At 45.7% G+C, this 17835-nt stretch overlaps 1 protein-coding gene across 1 annotated transcript in view; it reads right to left on the reverse strand.

Annotated features, from left to right (window-relative positions):
• Nucleotides 1–17096: 17096 nt before the first annotated feature.
• DRC11 (dynein regulatory complex subunit 11) overlaps nt 17097–17835 on the reverse strand; it is a gene marked incomplete at both ends in the record, with an annotated part of 112628 nt that continues 111889 nt past the window's right edge. Inside the window, one exon of the mRNA XM_080933441.1 lies at nt 17097–17216. Within this exon, the coding sequence (XP_080789567.1) occupies nt 17097–17216 (120 nt within the window). The remainder of the gene's footprint in view (nt 17217–17835) is intronic.

Below are 17835 nucleotides of genomic sequence, written 5' to 3' on the forward strand. Positions count from 1 at the left end.
GACAACGATGAACCTCTCAAAGAGGACTTTGTCCTCAGAGGAAAACCCCAAACAAATCCAAAAATCCTTCAAGCCACATTCACACAGTTGAATACCCCCATTAAAAAACCCCATACTTGATTTTAAAATTGTCTTGTGTGTGTGTGTGTGTGTGTGTGTGTGTGTGTCTGTGTGTGTCTGTGCTCATGAGGCCAGAAGCCAGAGGTCAGAAGAGAGTGTCAGACCCTGGGGCTCTGGCACTATAGGCATCGGTGAGCTGGCCAACTCTTGAGTGTTTGGAATTGAGCTCAACTCCTCCATGAGAACAAGGTATACGTTCAGTCTCTGAGCCACCTCTTCAGCTCTGAATTCTTTCATTTTAGGTGATTAGTTTGAGTTTTGACAAGTGTATTTGGTCTTTTTAAGATAAGGATTAACTGTTTAAGATAAGGATCAACTCTAGAGGGGAAAAAAGTACCAGCTCCAGGCCAGTGCTGTTGACTGTTCGTGGGTAGTGGGTTCTGCAGTTGCTTGAGGCAGCTATGCTGAACATCTCAGCATGAACAAATGCCCGAGTCTAGCTTGTGCAGAAGTTAGCAAGGCAGTATTTTATCACCTATAGCTTATATGGAAAATCTTGCCAGCCAGTTTATAGTAAGGCCTTGGATTTCTCAGAGCACGAGGAGAGAGGTTGCATGTCCACACAAGTACACATCCATCTTGCCTCGGGGCTGATCACATTTCAGACCAGACCAGTACAGTTGCTGCCCTGGGTGAATTGTGGACTATTGTTTGTGCCCGGGCTCAACTCCATTTCTGAAAGGCCCCTGGATCCTTCCCTGTAAGGGATTATTGGATGGAAACCCTACCTTGGGGTAAGGGAGAGTTTCTATCCAAACTGCTAACTATCACTGCCTACACCAGGGAAGCTGGGAGGAGCTTCCTTTCAGGGAACCACATCAGCCAATCCCCGCAGAGTACTCACTGTTCGTGAATGGAGGGGCTATTTTGATTCCAGAGATGCCCTTTACTGGTCACTTAGAACTGGCAGAGGCTGGCTTTGTTCTCTCTCCCTCTCTCTCTCTCTCTCTCTCTCTCTCTCTCTCTCTCTCTCTCAGCAATGGCTGGAGGCACTGCACCAATTGTCCAGCAGTGGGCAGCAGTTCCTTTGCCACTGCCAATGGCTGCCTGGCCTGGTCTCACAACCAGGACTGCAAGAGAGTAATAAGACTTAGGGAGGTGAGGCCCAAAAAGTAGTGACCAAAGAGATCTGTATACCTACTGTGTGAAGGAGAAGTGGGCTTGGCTATAGAGATGGAACCCGGGGTTTAAGTGTAACTGACAGCCACTGTAGCCTTTGAAGTGGATCTGGGTGCACACAGTCATGTGCGAGTTGGTTTTTCTGTCCCTCAGTTGTCTTGTCTATAAAGTGGGAGATCATGGCATGTCTGTGGGTATCAGCACCTGGACAGTCTGACTTGGGTTTCATTGGCTAGATTCTGTGACCTTGTGGGTAACAGAGTTGGGACAGAGTGTCTGTTCATGGATCACTTAGCCAAAGCTCTGTGTTCCCATGATTACTTCTCTGTGTCGAGGAGAGGAGCGGAGGCTCCTCCCCCGCTGTGGAACACGGTTAACAACAGAATGTATGGCCTCACAGGTCAATCACCAAAGCCAAGGCTGGATGTAGAGGAAGGCTAGGTGCGGTAATCTGTCCCTGTCTCAGTTTCTCTTGTATGTCACTAGTGTCTTAGGCTAACTTATGTGCAGGGTCCAGTGTAAGTGTGAGATTCTCCTAATGTTTCCCTCACTGCCCAGAGTGCAGCCAGTCTGGCTGGACACACCGAGCCTTTGCCTCCTGTGTCCAGTTTGGTTAGAGACATTCTTCTTGGTGTTCATTTGCTGCACTCAGGTCCAGGGATCAAACCGAGACAGCTTCCGGGTGTATAGGTGGTGGCCAGGGGCCTGTCGGGGTTTGGGAGGACTGAGGATGGAGGAGGGCAGAGGGAGGAGATACACTTGTCCAAGGCTGGGGTAGCACTGGGATGGAAATGTGAACATGAATGAGTGCACGTGAACTGGGGTAACCTGAACAAGAGCCTGTGTCAACGCCAGTGCTTCTGTGATGTTGTACTGTGTTCTCTTAAACATTTAATTTTAGTTCTCTGTCTGTATGTCTGTCTGTTCATCTGTCTGTCCGTCTCTTTCTCTGTCTATGTCTGTCCGTTCATCTGTCTGTCCGTCTCTTTCTCTGTCTGTTTATGTCTGTCTGTTCATCTGTCTGTCTCTTTGTCTGTTTATGTCTATCTGTCTGTCTCTCTGTGTCTGTCTCTCTGTTTCTCTGTCTCTCTCTGTCTCTCTGTCTCTCTCTCTCTCTCTCTCTCTCTCTCTCTCTCTCTCTCTGGTGCATGCTCACATGTGTGTGGGTAACTCTGGAGGCCAGAAAAGGGCCTCGACTACCCTGGAGCTGGAACTGTAGGCTCTTTCTAGCCATCTGACATGGGTACTGAGAACTGAACTCATGTCCTTTGCAAGAACTGCAAGTGTTCTTAGCCTCAGAACCAAGTCTCTACCCCTGTATGCTTTTGTAAGGCACTGCCTCAGGGAGAGCTGGGTAAAGACACATAGAATCCTTCTCTGTGCTTGTGCTATCACAGTTCGGTGTAAAGGAAGGTGATCTCAGACTAGAAAGTGGTGTGTGTGTGTGTGTGTGTGTGTGTGTGTGTGTGTATTCATGTGCATGTATGTGTTTGTATGTGTGCAGCTTACATGTGTGTGAGGACATGCATATGTGCATACAAGTTTGTATGTGTGCAGGTGCACATGCGTATGAGGGTATGCATATGAAAGCCAGAGGACAACTTCCAGTGTTGTTTCTCAGGCACTGTCCATCTTGGTTTAGAACTCACAAGTTGTTTTAAGCTGGCCAATGAACCTCAGAGATCCACTTAGCTCTGTTTCCAGTTGGGATCAGTGAGGAAGCAAATGCTCCCCTCCCACCCCCTCAGTGGGGTAGGTCTCATGTCTGCAAACAGAGGTATGTGTCCCATATGACATCTCACCATATCAGAGCTGGTGTCTGTGGCATTTCATCATAGCCATGTGGCTTTGTAGGAATCCAGAGCCTCAGGCAGCCAATGCACCGGTTGATGTCTTCTAGGTGCTGCCCCAGGTACTGTCCCAGGTGCTGTCCCATGTGCTGTTCCAGGTGTTGTCCCATGTGCTGTTCCAGGTGCTGTCCCATGTGCTGTTCCAGGTGCTGTCCCATGTGTTATTCCAGGTACTGTCCCAGGTGCTGCCCCAGGTGCTTGTTCCAGGTGCAGTCCCAGGTGCCAGGGGCCTGTGTAGGTTCTCTGTGGCTTCAGGTGACACAGATGATGCACAGCTCTGTCCTCCTCAGATCAGTGGTCTACTGTGGACTTTTCCCATGTTGCAGACATCTAATCTATACAGTAAACTTCCTTTCCACACTTACTAGCTGGGTCCTCTCTGCAATCTGAGGGGCTCCTCTCAGAGACAGGGTCTAGTGAGTAAGCTGGAAGACATATTATTGCACCAGAGCTGTCCTGAGACCTGCAGAGAGGTGGCGATGTGAGTATCCTGCCCAAGCTTCTAGAGTTCCATGGCAGTTGGCCCTTTGGTACGGGGGAAGGTTCAGGGAGATTCAGGAGGGCTTACTTGCCTAAAAACACATAAGCTACTTTGAGAGAATCCAGCATGTGTTTCTAACCTCCAAGTAGCTCTTAGTGACCCCATAAGTCACATGTCCCCTGTCTTCTGGTTCCTGTTAAAATCCCCATCTCCCAGCTGTTCTCTACACTAGGGACAACCAAGAATGAGGGAGGCTTTGAACCATCCTGCTCAAGGGATTTCAGTTTACCTCCAGGATCAATGGGGAACCTTTAGGGTGTGTGTAGGGTCCTAAAGTAATTGTTCAAGATAACTAAATGTCCTTTAGTGACTGTCCTGCTTACATCTAGAGAGGAAGATTTGCATCATGGTGAGCCCTGGCATCATGGATCTGATCTGGGGATGATGATGAACGGAGCTCGTATATGTTAGCTTTAGAGACCCATGAAGAAGAGGTGAGATGGGTGACCCCTTGAGGTAAACTTGTATAGGAAGAACAGCCCTCAAGCTTCCTCCAAGCTCCTAGAGGTGTGAGCAGTGGTTTCATATTCACAGGGACACAGGCTATGAGCTGAGGGACTGGCTGTGTCTGCTTGGCATAGAGACACTGCTAAGTGCCCTTGGCCATTAGGAGTGTCATGAGAAAGGAGACTGGCTGCCACTCTCTGCAGGCACAATGGACACTTGAGTCTTTTCCCCACCCTGATGCCTGTCTTCCATTTGTCAGTCAGTGGGGGGGAGGCTGGGTCCATCCTCTTCACAGAGCTTACAGTTGGGCTAGCCTTTCTAGCATCAAGCTCACTGCCAAGTCGAGGAAGCCAGGCCCCTGAACAGCAGCAGAGACAGTAGACACTGGCTCTTATCCTACAACTGGTTGACCTCGGAATGACCCATTCTTTCTCACTTTTCTGGGCCTTGAAGAAAAGGCAGGGCTGTTTTCCCTGTGGCGACAGTTGTCCCAGCCCAAGTATTGATCCTGTGGAGGATGGCACAGGCTAGTAGTCTCCATAGGAACAAACAACCTGAACCCTGGCAGCCCTGAAGTTTCTCTCTGTCCGTATTCACGCCACCTCGCCACAGGGGCCAACACGGAATCGCGATGATTCGGTTTTGATTTGGTTTTTATCAGCTCATTACCAACAACGCTATTTAATCCTGGTTGCGCAATAATCCTTCCCCCTGTGTATGAACGAGTATGTATTATGCGTGATTCAAAGCCCCTTGATGCTATGAGTAAAAAGACTCTGCATAGGGCAGAGATAATTTGCAAGACCAACTTGGGGTAGAGTATTCTCAAATGGACTCCAGTGGGTCCCATAGCTTTCACAGGGCCAGGCGGGCAGCGCTGGTGAAGGGCTACGTGACAAAAGGCCTTGGCTGGGTGCATTATAATTTGCTCCAGCCAGTTCCAAAGTACTCGCATTTCCAACGATGAGAGGGAAATACCGTTGGCACAGGACGTGGGCATTGTGCTTAGGATAAATACCCACACAAAGGCGAGGTGAGGCGATTTCGGATGTCTTGTTGGGGAGAATGTAATTAAAAGTACTTTTGAGAAGGTTTTGAAGTCTGGGACTAACCGTTTTATAGAAAGGTAGTGTTCCTATCAGCTGCTCTGCCAGTCACAGAACACTAGCAAATTGGGAAAGTTGTGGAGGGAGAATCCATTAATTTCCACTCAGAAGGCTGGTCTTGGTTGTGGGTCAGTGCCAGTCTTACTGGTGGTGGGGGCAGTGGATCTTGAGGGATGCTGGCCATCCTCACAGCCACCAGTGGACATGGTGGAGAGGCCTCAGAGAACCCTAGGATCACTCCAGGCCTAGCCTTGCTTGACTACCCTAAGGTGAGACGCCTCACTCCTCAGAGCCCTTGTGACTCTTGCAGCCTGGCCAGTAGCTCACTGGTACAGAGCCATGTAAGTGGCATCTGGGGCACCGCCCCTAACTGAAAGTGTTGGAAGTGGTTCAGTGCTGTGTAGGTGACCTGTGAATGTGGGTGTCTGACTGGAGTTGGAGGCTTGCCTTTTCCTCTCAGGGGAGCGGCATCAGAGGAAGCTCCATTTCCTGTTTTCCCCATTGGTCCCCTTTCGGGGTCTCCTGGCTAGGGGGAACCTATGTTTATACCATGCTCTTTAAGCTGCTGTCAGCACTCGTGCATCTGTCCCGCATCCCCAGATGCAGATTTGACTCTGTCCTTACCCAGTGTGTCCCCTCTCTTAGGATCCTGGAGTCTGAGAGCCACTATGGTGGAGAGGGGTAGCCATAGGCAAACAGGCAGTGGGCTCCAGGACAAAGTAGGATAGAGCAAAAGGGACAAGCCAGGGCAGCTAGACTGTGGATTTCATAGCTGGGTAGAGGACTATGTGAAGCTGTATCAACCTCTGGTTTTTGTGATGACTTTGTGGTTGGCCATGGGTGTCACAGACACATGGGTGTCTGACCTGGCACTAAGCCAGGCCTGGAGAGCAGCAGCTAGAAGTGAAGTCAGATGGCTGGTCTAGGGTGACTGAGTTGGTAGCCTTCTTTCACTCTTGTTCATTGCCCTCTAGTGTTTTTATTCTACAAATACTCCTGTTCCTTTAATTCCTTGGTCAGCAAGTATGTGTTCATTAGACACACTGTCACAATTGATCTATAAACTTAGCATTTCTGTGATTTGATAGGTTATCCTCTTCAAACAACTCTAAAAAGTTGTGGAGGCATTTCCCTGGGATATGCTGAGAGAAGACACTGGTACAAATAATTCAAATAGACTATAGGGCCAAGATACCGCACACACTTCCTTCCAGCAGCCACAAAACTGATCGTACAGAAGAACCAGTTCTCTCCTCTCATGAGCTTCACACAAGGCATCATGGTGGCCCTGTCTCCATTTCTCCTCAGTAATACTTAAGAATCATAAACCATGCATATTTAATTCTAATCACAAATATATAATATATTATATACTAAATAGAAAAGACCTATCAAAATTCAAAAAATAACAAAGAAAGCAGGCATTTCTATAAGTCTACAGAAGACTTTGCACATGTAAATCCCGAAATTCATTATAGTAAACATTTTTTATACAACTGTTTTTAGTTTCATCTTGGTAACTGTTAAGTGATAGAACTTCAGAGGAAAACTACAGTCTTCACAAATAAATTGAAAAAAAAAATCAATGAGTTTTCTTTGTTCTGAGAAAATTAGAGAGACTTAATTAGATCACAAAAAAGAGTAGAAGGAAAGAAATGAAAAATACCAGAAATCAATAAAAATTTAAGAAATGATAGATACAGCCATCAAGTCAAAAAATTGACACTCTGAAATTTTTGTCTTTATAGTTAAGAAAGATAAAAGACCCTAAGAAGCTGGTAAAGGAAACAGAGAAGGCAGATGCAGCCAACGCCCAGAATGAAACACAGTGTGACCTCACAAACATTAATTAACTCCAGTGCTGTTTGAATCTTACACAGGTTAAACGTGAGCAGAGGGAGTTGTGGCATCTTTATGCTGAAAACATAAAAGTTAGAAGAAATAGATAAATTTCTCAGAAATATGACTTCCCAAAATTGACACTAGAGGAGATAGAAAATCTGAAGTCTTATCCCACACTGAGAAATAAACTCGGGAAACTAGAATCCTCTCTCCAAAGAAAACTTCTTACCGGTGAATGCTTCATCCCTGTTGAAGACACCACAATGCTAATTTTGTAGAGCTTCTTCAATGCAAAGAAGAAAGAATATTTTGTTACTGATTTGTATGGAATCTTGGTGTGAAAGCCTAGTAAGAATTTTGTATGTGCAGACCAGGCAGCAGATCGCAGACATAAACTTGGACTTGAGAACAGAAAGTTTGATCAATAATCAATAGTCAATTAGTTGTTATTCAATTATCAGAACAACTTTATTTAGCACAGTATCAGATGTCGAAGATCATATGGAGAAACTGGGGTACCCATATATTGCTGTTGAAAATACATTTTTTGGCAGTGCAGAAATTTCTTATATCATGTTTGGGTATTTGTCTCAAAATTTCATGAGAGGACAAATTCAACCCAAATCCCATTGACAAATGGTTGTAGCCACTTTTTTTGAAATGGCAAAAAACCTTGAACACATTCGTATATCTTTGTGAGAGGAATTGACAAATGAGCTGTGGGACACCGGTAGTGTGAAATGCAAAACCACTGGGTCACTGCAACCCAGATAATCTAGGGTTCCTTAGCGTAATCACACTGTGTAAAGAAAGAAACCTGCAAAGATTCTGTCCAAGTGTATTTGCCCACTTATGCAGCATTCTATATATGACAGCATCACACAGGGGACAGTTGTGGTTACCGGGGCTCAAGAGGAGTCGTAGGAGGGAAGAAGACTTGGTTATAACAGGACAGTGTGAGAAGGGATCTTCTGGGGTTAGAGTCACTGTGTGTTTTGACAATGGGCATAAATACACAGCATACACAGATGGCTAAAATTACATAAAACTCGATGATGTGGCCAGCCTAGCTGGGTAGCTTGTTCTTTGTGTGTGTGTGTGTGTGTGTATGTGTGCGTGTGTATGTGTATGTATTTATGTGTGCATATGTGTGTGTATGTGTGTGTATTTATGTGTGTATATGTGTGTGTATGTGTTTGTGTTTATGTGAGTGTATGTGTGTATGTGTGTGTATTTATGTGTGTGTGTGTGTACATGCATTCGTGTATGATGTGTGTGGAGATCCTTGTCCTCAACTTTTAGTGCTAGAAAAATATAGGTAAAATAATAGTGAGAAAGTCTGAATGAAATCATTCTGGTTTAATGACGTAATAGTTATGCACAGTGTTACAGCTGGAAGATAGTTAAGGTGTACAGGGATCTTTTGTTATTTCTTATAAAGATGTGAATAAATAACTACCTCAATGGAAAATTCAATTAAAATCATTTAGTTAAATCCCCATGACAACAAAATGAAAGAGAAAGGTGATTATCTCAACAGATGGAGAAAAGTACTTTATGCATGTTTATAGCCACACATAAAAAAAGTCTTAGCATGCCTAGTCTCATACATAATCAGGTCTTACCACTTATTTCATATGTTTCTGTGTGTGCATGTGTATGCACAATCATGTATGTGGACACATGTGCATACATGTGTGTGTGTGTGTGTGTGTAAGCCTGAGATTGTAGTCTTCCTCTTCCATATTGTTCATTGAGGCAGGGTTGCTCAGTTGAACCCAGAGGCTGATGATCTGGCCAGCCTACTGTGCCTCTCTCTCTCTCCCTCTCTCCCTCTCTCCCTCCCTTCCTCCCTCCCCCCTCTCTCCCTCCCTCCCTCCCTCCCTCCCTCCCTCCCTCCCTCCCCCCCTCTCTCTCCCTCCCTCTTTCCCTCTCTCTCTCTCTCTCTCCCCCCCCCCCCCGTGATGTGTGGGGTAAGGTGGATGTGTAGGTGGGGAGGGTCTTTGCCTTCCACTGTTGAGTGCTCTCTGCTATGCCAGGTTGGCATTTACATGGGCTTTGGAGATCCAAACTATGGTCCTCATGCTTGGATGGCAAACACTCTCCCTGCTGAGGCATCCCTGTCATTTCCAGATGGGTTAATGTGATAAAGTAAGTTCATAAAACTTACATGGACTTTTGTGTTGACTAGCCACGTGCTGAATGTTCTTTCAGCGGAAGTTTGAGATTAATATTGTCTGTTGTGACTTCTATTCAACATCATAAAGAAAGGGCTGGTTCAGTGCAATGAAGCGAGGAAAAAAATAATAAAAATAATAATGGTTGCAAATAGATCAAACTTATCTAAAGGGGCTATGGTTATGAACATAGAGAATTACAGGTGATACTTAAAATTTGATTGGAAGTTAACATTTCTGGATATAAAATTAATATAGCCTCTTAGCTTTTGTTCTATATATCAGCAATGAATTGGTTTCTTAAAGTCTTAAAAATAAAATTCGTAATGTAAAGACATACACTTAAAAGTAAATATCAAGAAGGGCGTGCAAGATCTGCAGAGACACTCACTGGTGAATTTACTGCAATGCAGTTCATAATACTGAGATATAAAATCAGCATAACTGTCCACCACCAGATGGGGAGGGGTAAAGAGAATATGGTATTCTCTTTGTGTATATACAATGGAATTTTATTGAGGTGTAAAAGACAAAGTTATGCCATTTGCAGGAACATAGATGAGATCAGAGATACTCCTGTTAAAGCAAACTGGACTCCGAAAGACACTCATTTTCTTTCATAGTCACAATCTGGGACTATTTTGGGGGATAAGGGAACCCAGCAGGAGGGGCACAGGAGCTAGGAAAGTGGGTCCGAATGAGCAAAGCTCACTGATACACTTAGAGCGAACACCACAGTGGAACACCGTATTGCCTTGTGCACTGAAAGATAATTAAAATGCGTGAGATCCCTATGCGTGAATAACAAAGCATCATGAGAAAATTTAAAAGTCTAAGCTTCATGCTGGGAAACATAACGCTCATGGGCTGGAAAATTCAGTAATGCAAAGATGTCAGTTCTCAAATGAATATGAAGAGTCGTTATAATGTACATTAAGTATCTGGTGTTTTGGTAGAAATAGACAAATCAACTCTAAATTTGTTTAGAAATGCAAATGGCCGAACCTAGATGATGCTTTTCGAGAGAAACTGAAGGGTAGGACAACTTTCTGGACATAAAGAATCTGTAAGCTTGGCATTGGCGGAATGAATGAGACTCAGTTGATTGGAGTGGGGTGTCCCTAAGGCACTTGCTGTGACCATGAATACTTATTTTAGTTTTTCATTGTTAGTTTTGAATGTTTGTATTGACAACACAGAGAGCCCTGCAGAGTAACAGGTAAAGGAGCCTTTTTTAATGAATGGTCCTGGACCATTGGGTCACTTGTATATTCATACAGATTAAACACAAATATAAAACAAGCCATTAACAAAAGTCAATTTTAGGTGAACTGGTAGACACGGATCTGCTACGTAAAATAGCTAGACTTCCAAGAAATATTAGAAAGAAGAGTCCCACATCCTTGAAGCAGCTGAAGAGTTCATTCACAGTGAACCTTATATTCCCATGGAAAAACTGATGAGCAAAGTGGTATTAACGTTAAGAACTTACGTTCATCCAAAAACCATTATGACAGCTGTATTTGTGGCTCATATACTCATAAAGGTTTCCCCTGGACAACTATAAACTCCAAGAAACCTAAAGTTGGTAATGAAGAGATGACCCAGTGGGCATGGGGCCAACCAGCTTTCCCAGGCACGTAATACAGACAGAAGCAGGTACATCTCACAGCCTAGGGAGTCACCTGGGGAAAGAAATTCAAACACCCGTGTGGAGTGAATTATAATCCTAGCTAGCCTGTATAAAAGACACACAATCCAGGTATTTTATTTACAAGCCATAAGCCTAGATTGGGCAGGTTTAGAGCTATACCGACTTATTCCCAGCTATTAATTCCCTTGTTACTTGCTGTTTCTTCTTGCCACCTCATGGCAGCCTCCTCCCCTCTGTCTTCTTCCTCTCTCTCGCCAACCTCCTCACTCCAGTCTCAGGTCTCACCTTTCTCGTTCTACTGTCCAATCACAGACGGTAGCCTTTTATTGACCAGTTAATTGCTCCTCTTGGAACAAGGTTCACATAGCGTCACTTGGTGTATGTGAGGATCTGCTTGTCAGGGGCAACCATGTCTTGAGAAACCAGAATTTAGCATTAGAATACAGGCAGTATAGACCAACTCATACATCCCTGTGATACTGGCTCCTACTCCAGGGCGAGGACAATGACAACAGTTCATCACTCTAAGTGTGGAAGCGATGCGGTAACCTATCATGGGAGTTTTTCTTTCAAAAGAACAATGATATTTCAGGCAGAGAAAGGAATAGTGTTAATTGGACCACTAAAGATCTATCATCTACGTATCTATTATCAATCATCTATCTGTCAATCATCAATCAATAAATCTATTTATCCAATCTATCATCTTCTAATCTTTATCTACCTATACATTTATATTTATCATCTATCAACTGTCCATTCTATCATCTATGTATCTGTATATATAGCTTCTTTTATCTATCTATCATCTATCTATCTATCTATCTATCTATCTATCTATCTATCATCTATCCATCCATCCATCCATCCATCCATCCATCCATCCATCGATTCTCCATTTATCTACCCTACCGTATAACTGCCATCTTTAGCGTCTTTGCTTGGAAATACTGAATTTACTTGAACTAGACATTTGATTCCACAGCCTAAGAACTGCCAGCATATCTTCATGTCTCTGCTTGTGGTAGAGGCTGGGCACACAGGCAGCCAGTTTCTCCCCTTCTCTTATACTTGGGTGTAGCTGTGTCTGTACTGAAAATGAGCTATAGGCATGTACACACCACTGTGGGATGCTCTCAGAAAGCCTTCCTCACCCTGCTCATCCACAGGCAGCATGTGATGTTTAGGATGAACTTGGAAGGTGCTGGGTGCAGAACCCAGAGTACGTCTACAACTTAAATGGCATAGAAGTATTTCCTCTATGGAATGTTGGGAGTTTATTGGTAACAGTGGAAGTTCCTTTAATCTGTATTCTGCTTATCCAGTGCTGAAGGTACACTGGCGTGAGATCTGGAGACATGGTCAGAATCTTACTCTTTTGGTCCTCTTCATCCAGCAGAGCTTGGGGAGCAGAGAGCAGATGCCTAGACTTTGTGTCCAGAGGATGCAAAGACTGAGAATACACAAGGCTGCTTATGTAACAGAGTAGCTAGGTGGGACATAACTATCAAGCTGGTAGGTTCTGAGCCAGGAGCAGGCAGCATCTTGGGTGTGACAGAGGCAGCCCACCTTTCCCAGCAGCCTCTTGGAACATAGGCAGAGCCTGGCACAGATGGCCATGTGGGTAGCTAACAAAGTCCAAAGGCAAACGTTATCTTTGTTGTCTGGGATAAAGGCAGCTTTGGACTAGAGTGGGCTCTGGCTCAGACATTAAGGTTTGGGCTTGTATAAGCCAGGATGCTCAGAGAACCATGTGTGCAGTGGGAGCTGGGGCTCAACCCTCCAGCTGTTTGTATCATTCCCGAGTATTGTGTCTTGGCCTTTCAGGGTTAGTCTATCTTCTGGGTGTACAGTACCACTCCTCCAGAACAGCTCAGTGTCTGTCATGGCTGAGGACCCTGTGTATCTTTTGTCCTCAGAGTGACAGAAACTCAGTGATTGAAGGAACAGTCTGGAGTCTTCCCAGGTCTTTCATGGGTGAGGAGAAAAACAAGACCCCAGATCATCCAAAGCTCCACCACCCCTGCCTACTACGGTCCAGTCAGACTTGGGATCTCAAGACTTGTGTTGCCCACATGCTTTTCTGGGTCCCGTGCTTCGTGGAGATGCTCTAACAATGTGGCATCAATTCAAAGTGCTCTCCTGGGGATCAGCTGTGGGTCTCTTCTACAGAGCTTATGAATGAGGGCCAGCTGGGGCGGGGTGGGGGTGGGGGTTCCTTAGTCAGCCTTTCCTGGTACAGCTGGGGTGTCTTTTGGCAGGAAGAGGATGTTTGCATAGAATGTAGTGAGTAAACAAACAACAGGAACTGAACACCTGCCTGAATGTTGTTCTGCATTTGCTTGGCTGGTTTGCTGCTTTGGTCCCTGATGACGCTTCCGGATGTGGCCTGAAGCCCAAGGTTGTACAAGGCCCAAGGCCAGAAGCACCTGCCACCAGCCTTCTGAGGAAGTAGCGGCCTTGGGGCTGAATATGGGCACGTGTGTGTGAACATACTGTATATATTCATACATTTGATTCAAGGTTCATCTCTGTGCACAGGTCTGTAGTGGGTGCTATGTGCATGTGTACTCACATTTTGTGTACATGTGTGGACCTGGGTATGTGTGTGTATTTGGCCTAGTTTGAATGTGTAAGTTTATGAGTGTGACCTGCACACAAGCATGCAAAAGTGTTTGTTCTCCTGTAGGCATGTACTTGTCTGTGTGGGTGTGTTTGTCTCTGTGTGTGTGTGTGTGTGTGTGTGTGTGTATGTGTGTATATGTGTGGGTGTGTTCCTATGTGGGTAGCTGCACTGGCTTAAGCTGGACTCAGCTCTTCCCTGTTTAGCCCAAAGTAGAACACTGACTCCTCTTACAGCATGCTGTCTGGTCTAACTGTCAGGTTGGGGCTTGAGGAGAGGATAGAGGCCAGGGTATTTAAGAGTGTTGTATAGTAGTGTCCTGGGCCCCATCCCCAAAGGGGATATGAAATATTTGAGATGGAGAGATGGGGGTATCTGCAGAGGGTCCCCAAGTTCTATAAGGCCACAGAGGGACAGCTCTGCAGGTCCTGGAAGGGTGTTCCCACCCCAGGACTCCTGCTGGGCAGAGCTTGCATTTGCTGCCTGGAAACTCCTAAATGATTGGTGTGTTACCCTGTGCTGGGCTGTCGCTGACTTTCCACCAGGCCTGCTGCATTTCCCCATCTACAGCCTGGGACACCAAGGCACATGCATACTGCAGGGGTGTAGAGCCACCATTCATATGCAGTGGTCCTGGCTTTGATCTCCAGCGCCCAAACAAAAAGCGACATTGAAAGAAAAAGAAAGAAATTCCCACCTTTATAGAGCTGACAGAGCAGGCTGGGATACCAAGTTTGAGTCAGCCAGAGTCCTTGCTCTATACACGTAAAATTGGCTGTCTAGTTATGTTTAAATGGATGAGTTCCTCATCCTTTGGCCAACAACAGGAAGTGCAGTTTCTCAGCTTGTTGGAGTTTTTTGCCAAGTGGAGGAACTGAGTTTAGTGTCTCAGGCAACGAGACAAGTCATCCAACAACAACACCAGGGTGTGGTGGAGGACCCTGGGTTCCCTTTGACTAACAAGTGAGCTGCATCCCTGAATCCCACTGGTTTCCTAGGTGACTGCAGAGACATGGATTCAGGAGGGCCGACTCACGCCCTTCATAGGGCTCTGACACCAGATGGTTCCAGGGTGAGGCTGGTGGCAGTAAGCCTGACCTCTCAGCCCAGCCTCCAGGTACCTGGAGCTTGTCTGAACCCTCATCCACACAGCATTTTATTAATGTTCTTGATCACTGGGCTACCCAGCAACGTCTTGAGCATTACCTAGAGGCTGACAGCCCATGGGAAGATGCAGGAGACAGCGAGGTTGCAACTGAGCCTCCATGGAAACAGAATGGCTAAGGGACCGATGTCAGCTGACAGATACTCCCGAGAAGGGCTGTTCCAGGTGCTCTGAGCTGCACGCTTTGTTCCAGAGTCACCGGGGTTTTCCAGATCTTAGTGAGGCAGCTGGCAGCTGTTTTTACTTCTGCTTTAACTAACATCGTCCCTGTTTCCCCCATAGCAAATGCTTAGGGTTTCACGTGTACTTCGATCCTCTTATCTCAGTGGCTTAGGTCCTACAGTGATGAAAAATAGCCCTAGCCTTGGCACAGTTACCCTGTGATCACCCATCTCAGTGCCTGCCTCAGTCACGGATGCTGAGAGAAAGGCTTAAGAGCAGGTTCTGCTGCGTTAGGTTTCTTAAGCTTACGCTTTCTGAGCAGGGGTGTTTGCCAAAGGTCTGCTGGTCTCTGGGGGCATTTTGTGAGGAATGCTGGGATTCTAGGCAGTGGTTTGGGAACTGAGATCTACGTCTTCACAAGTGCAGGCAGGCTGGATGAAGAGCCACCCGAGAGCTCTAATTCCACTCCAATCAGGTGCAATTCCATAGCATACTCCCTTAATGAGGGTTAATGACATTAATTCCTGCCCCCTTCACTTAGGAGCATGTTCAAGAGGAGCTAATTGCTATGTAATGGCCCAGGGATAACTGAGACCCTGGCAGAACTGCAGAGGAGTGTCTCCTTTGCTCGCCCCGCCCTTCCACCCCTACTACCACTTGCTTCCTTTCCTTACAAGATGCTCCTGTGCCTCCTGGGTTCACTGTCATGGAGACCCCAGGCTGGGTCTTGATTGTGATTGCAGGCAGGTCTATTGAGTTTGACCACTGCAACTTTTCCGTGGAATACGGTAGGGCAGATTTCCCACTAGGCCTAAGGGACAGGACTCTCCTCTGTGCCCCTAACCCCTGCAAAAGGGCACAATGCAGAATCCAAAGAAAGCGTAGGTGACTGGGCCCAGAAGTTTCTCTTTTAGAATTTTTCTGGGACAACTGCACTTTCCGGTGTACACAGACCATGCCCAAGGCTTGAGGGACAGCGAGGGTCTCTGCGTCTGCTCACACGTGTGTCCTCCACATACAGACACAGGCTGGGACATGTGTGTCTGCCTGAAGAACACTGAGCTCTTAAGTCTTCCTGTGTGCCGTGGGCCATGACGCTGGGTCTTGGAGAACTTGGATGTCTGGCCTAGCCTGTTAGTGGGAGACATGTTGACTCTGTGTTGTACCCTAAACTGATGGGGGTATCCTTAGCATTGAAATGAAATCACCCCATCTCGGTAATCTCTGTAACTAAGCCCCTCAACAGTATTTAAAAGTGCTATCTTCTACCTAACAGCCGGTTATGTCTTTGCAAAATTTAAATTTCTGTTTTGATCCTCAAATATTTTTATTTATCTCTTATAGTTTCTCATTTGGCATTTTTTTGTATTTGCACTTACCTTACTTTTATTTTTTCAAAAGACTTTTTTTTTTTACTTATGTGTATGCATGTGTGTTCCTGCAGAGGTATATACCTGTGAGTGTGGGTGTCTTCCGAGGCTGGAGTGGGCAGTATATTACCTGGAGTTGGGGTTAGGAATATTTGTGAGCTTTGGAGGTGCTGGAAACCTAACCCAGGACTTGTGCAAGCACATACACACTATCAACCATCTCTGCAGTCCCTACTCCATTTTTTATGTTGTTGTTTTTGCAAAGTCTTTGGCCTGCAGAGGTCAGGTAGCTTCTAGGAGCCAGTCATATCAAAGGTCCAATTATCAGCCGGAGCACCACACTTCCTGAGCCTCACCTAAATGCTAGGAGACCAGCAGACTCCATATTGAATATTTCGCTTAGCTCTAGTGACCATATTACAGAGTCAGTTCAAGGACAACAGCTTTATTTCATTATGTGATATTCATGACTACAGCAAATAATTAATTTATTAAAATATGTGCAACAAAATATACAATACATATGGGTTAATAAACAGCTAGTGTGCCAACAATACAATTACAGTACTGTCACCATGGGAGAGATCTCCCCATATGATGTAATCCTGGTGTTAACTAACACCAAGTGTGAGAACTGGGGAGAGTGCGGGGTACGTGGACCTCAAACTTGACATATGCAGGCTTTGCATGAGTTAAGGAACAGTGGCATGCAGTAGATATGGCTGTAAAGGACATCACACTTGGTGTGCAGCCTCCTAAGGGACAACAGAACACAGTGGTTAGGGTGCAGTGCCTTGGAGTGGCTGCTTGCGTCTTAGCCTCTCTGTGGGTTTGCCCAGGTGGGCAGGGGTGAGCCTCTCCCTGACAAGCTGGGGCCGACACCATCTCAAAGATGCTCCGGGTGGCTGCTGAGGAAGACATTACTTCTTCTTTTTGCCCCTTTTGCCTGTCTTTTCTTTGTTCTTCTCCTTTTCTTTGTTGCCACCAACTGTTAGTGACAGGACTCGCTTTTTCCCCAGAGGGGTTTTGGCATACCAGTTCTGCAATGAAAAGATGTTTAGGAAATGACATGAGCATGCTGAGATAACCCTATGGTGAAGATGTGTCTGCTAGGAAGGGGACGGTAAGTGGCTGTTAGACACTGGGCATCTGATCAGTATGTTTGTCTCCATTGCTTTTCTAGCTTGGATTTCTGTGGCCTGAAATGTGTCCTTTGGGAGTTAGTAGTTTTAGAGAACCACATACCAACTCATATGTGCAGTCCTGCCTAGTGAAGACAGCCTGAGGGTGTGGCCTGCCTGGTCATGTGTATGGCTTCTGGCCCACACGTGGCCAGCCATTAGTAGCTCAATTGGTTGATACTTGTACCCACAGGAGGCCTCAACATCCTCTCAGGGAGGTGATGTAGAAAACATGGTCCTAATTAATACTTTATTCAAAACCTGAGAAATCTTTCAGTTTATAATCTTACAGATAATCTCAGCAAATTATTATACTAGATGCTACTTATCAGTTTTCTTACAAATCGGTTAAGAAAGTTTTGTTCCTTTTCCTCTGCCCTCCTCTCTCTCTCTCTCTCTCTCTCTCTCTCTCTCTCTCTCTCTCTCTCTCTCTCTCTCTCTCTCCTGTATGTGTGTGTGCCAACATGTGTGAAGGTAC

Source organism: Micromys minutus (genome assembly GCF_963924665.1).
Source record: "Micromys minutus genome assembly, chromosome: 19".
Taxonomy (NCBI): domain Eukaryota; kingdom Metazoa; phylum Chordata; class Mammalia; order Rodentia; family Muridae; genus Micromys; species Micromys minutus.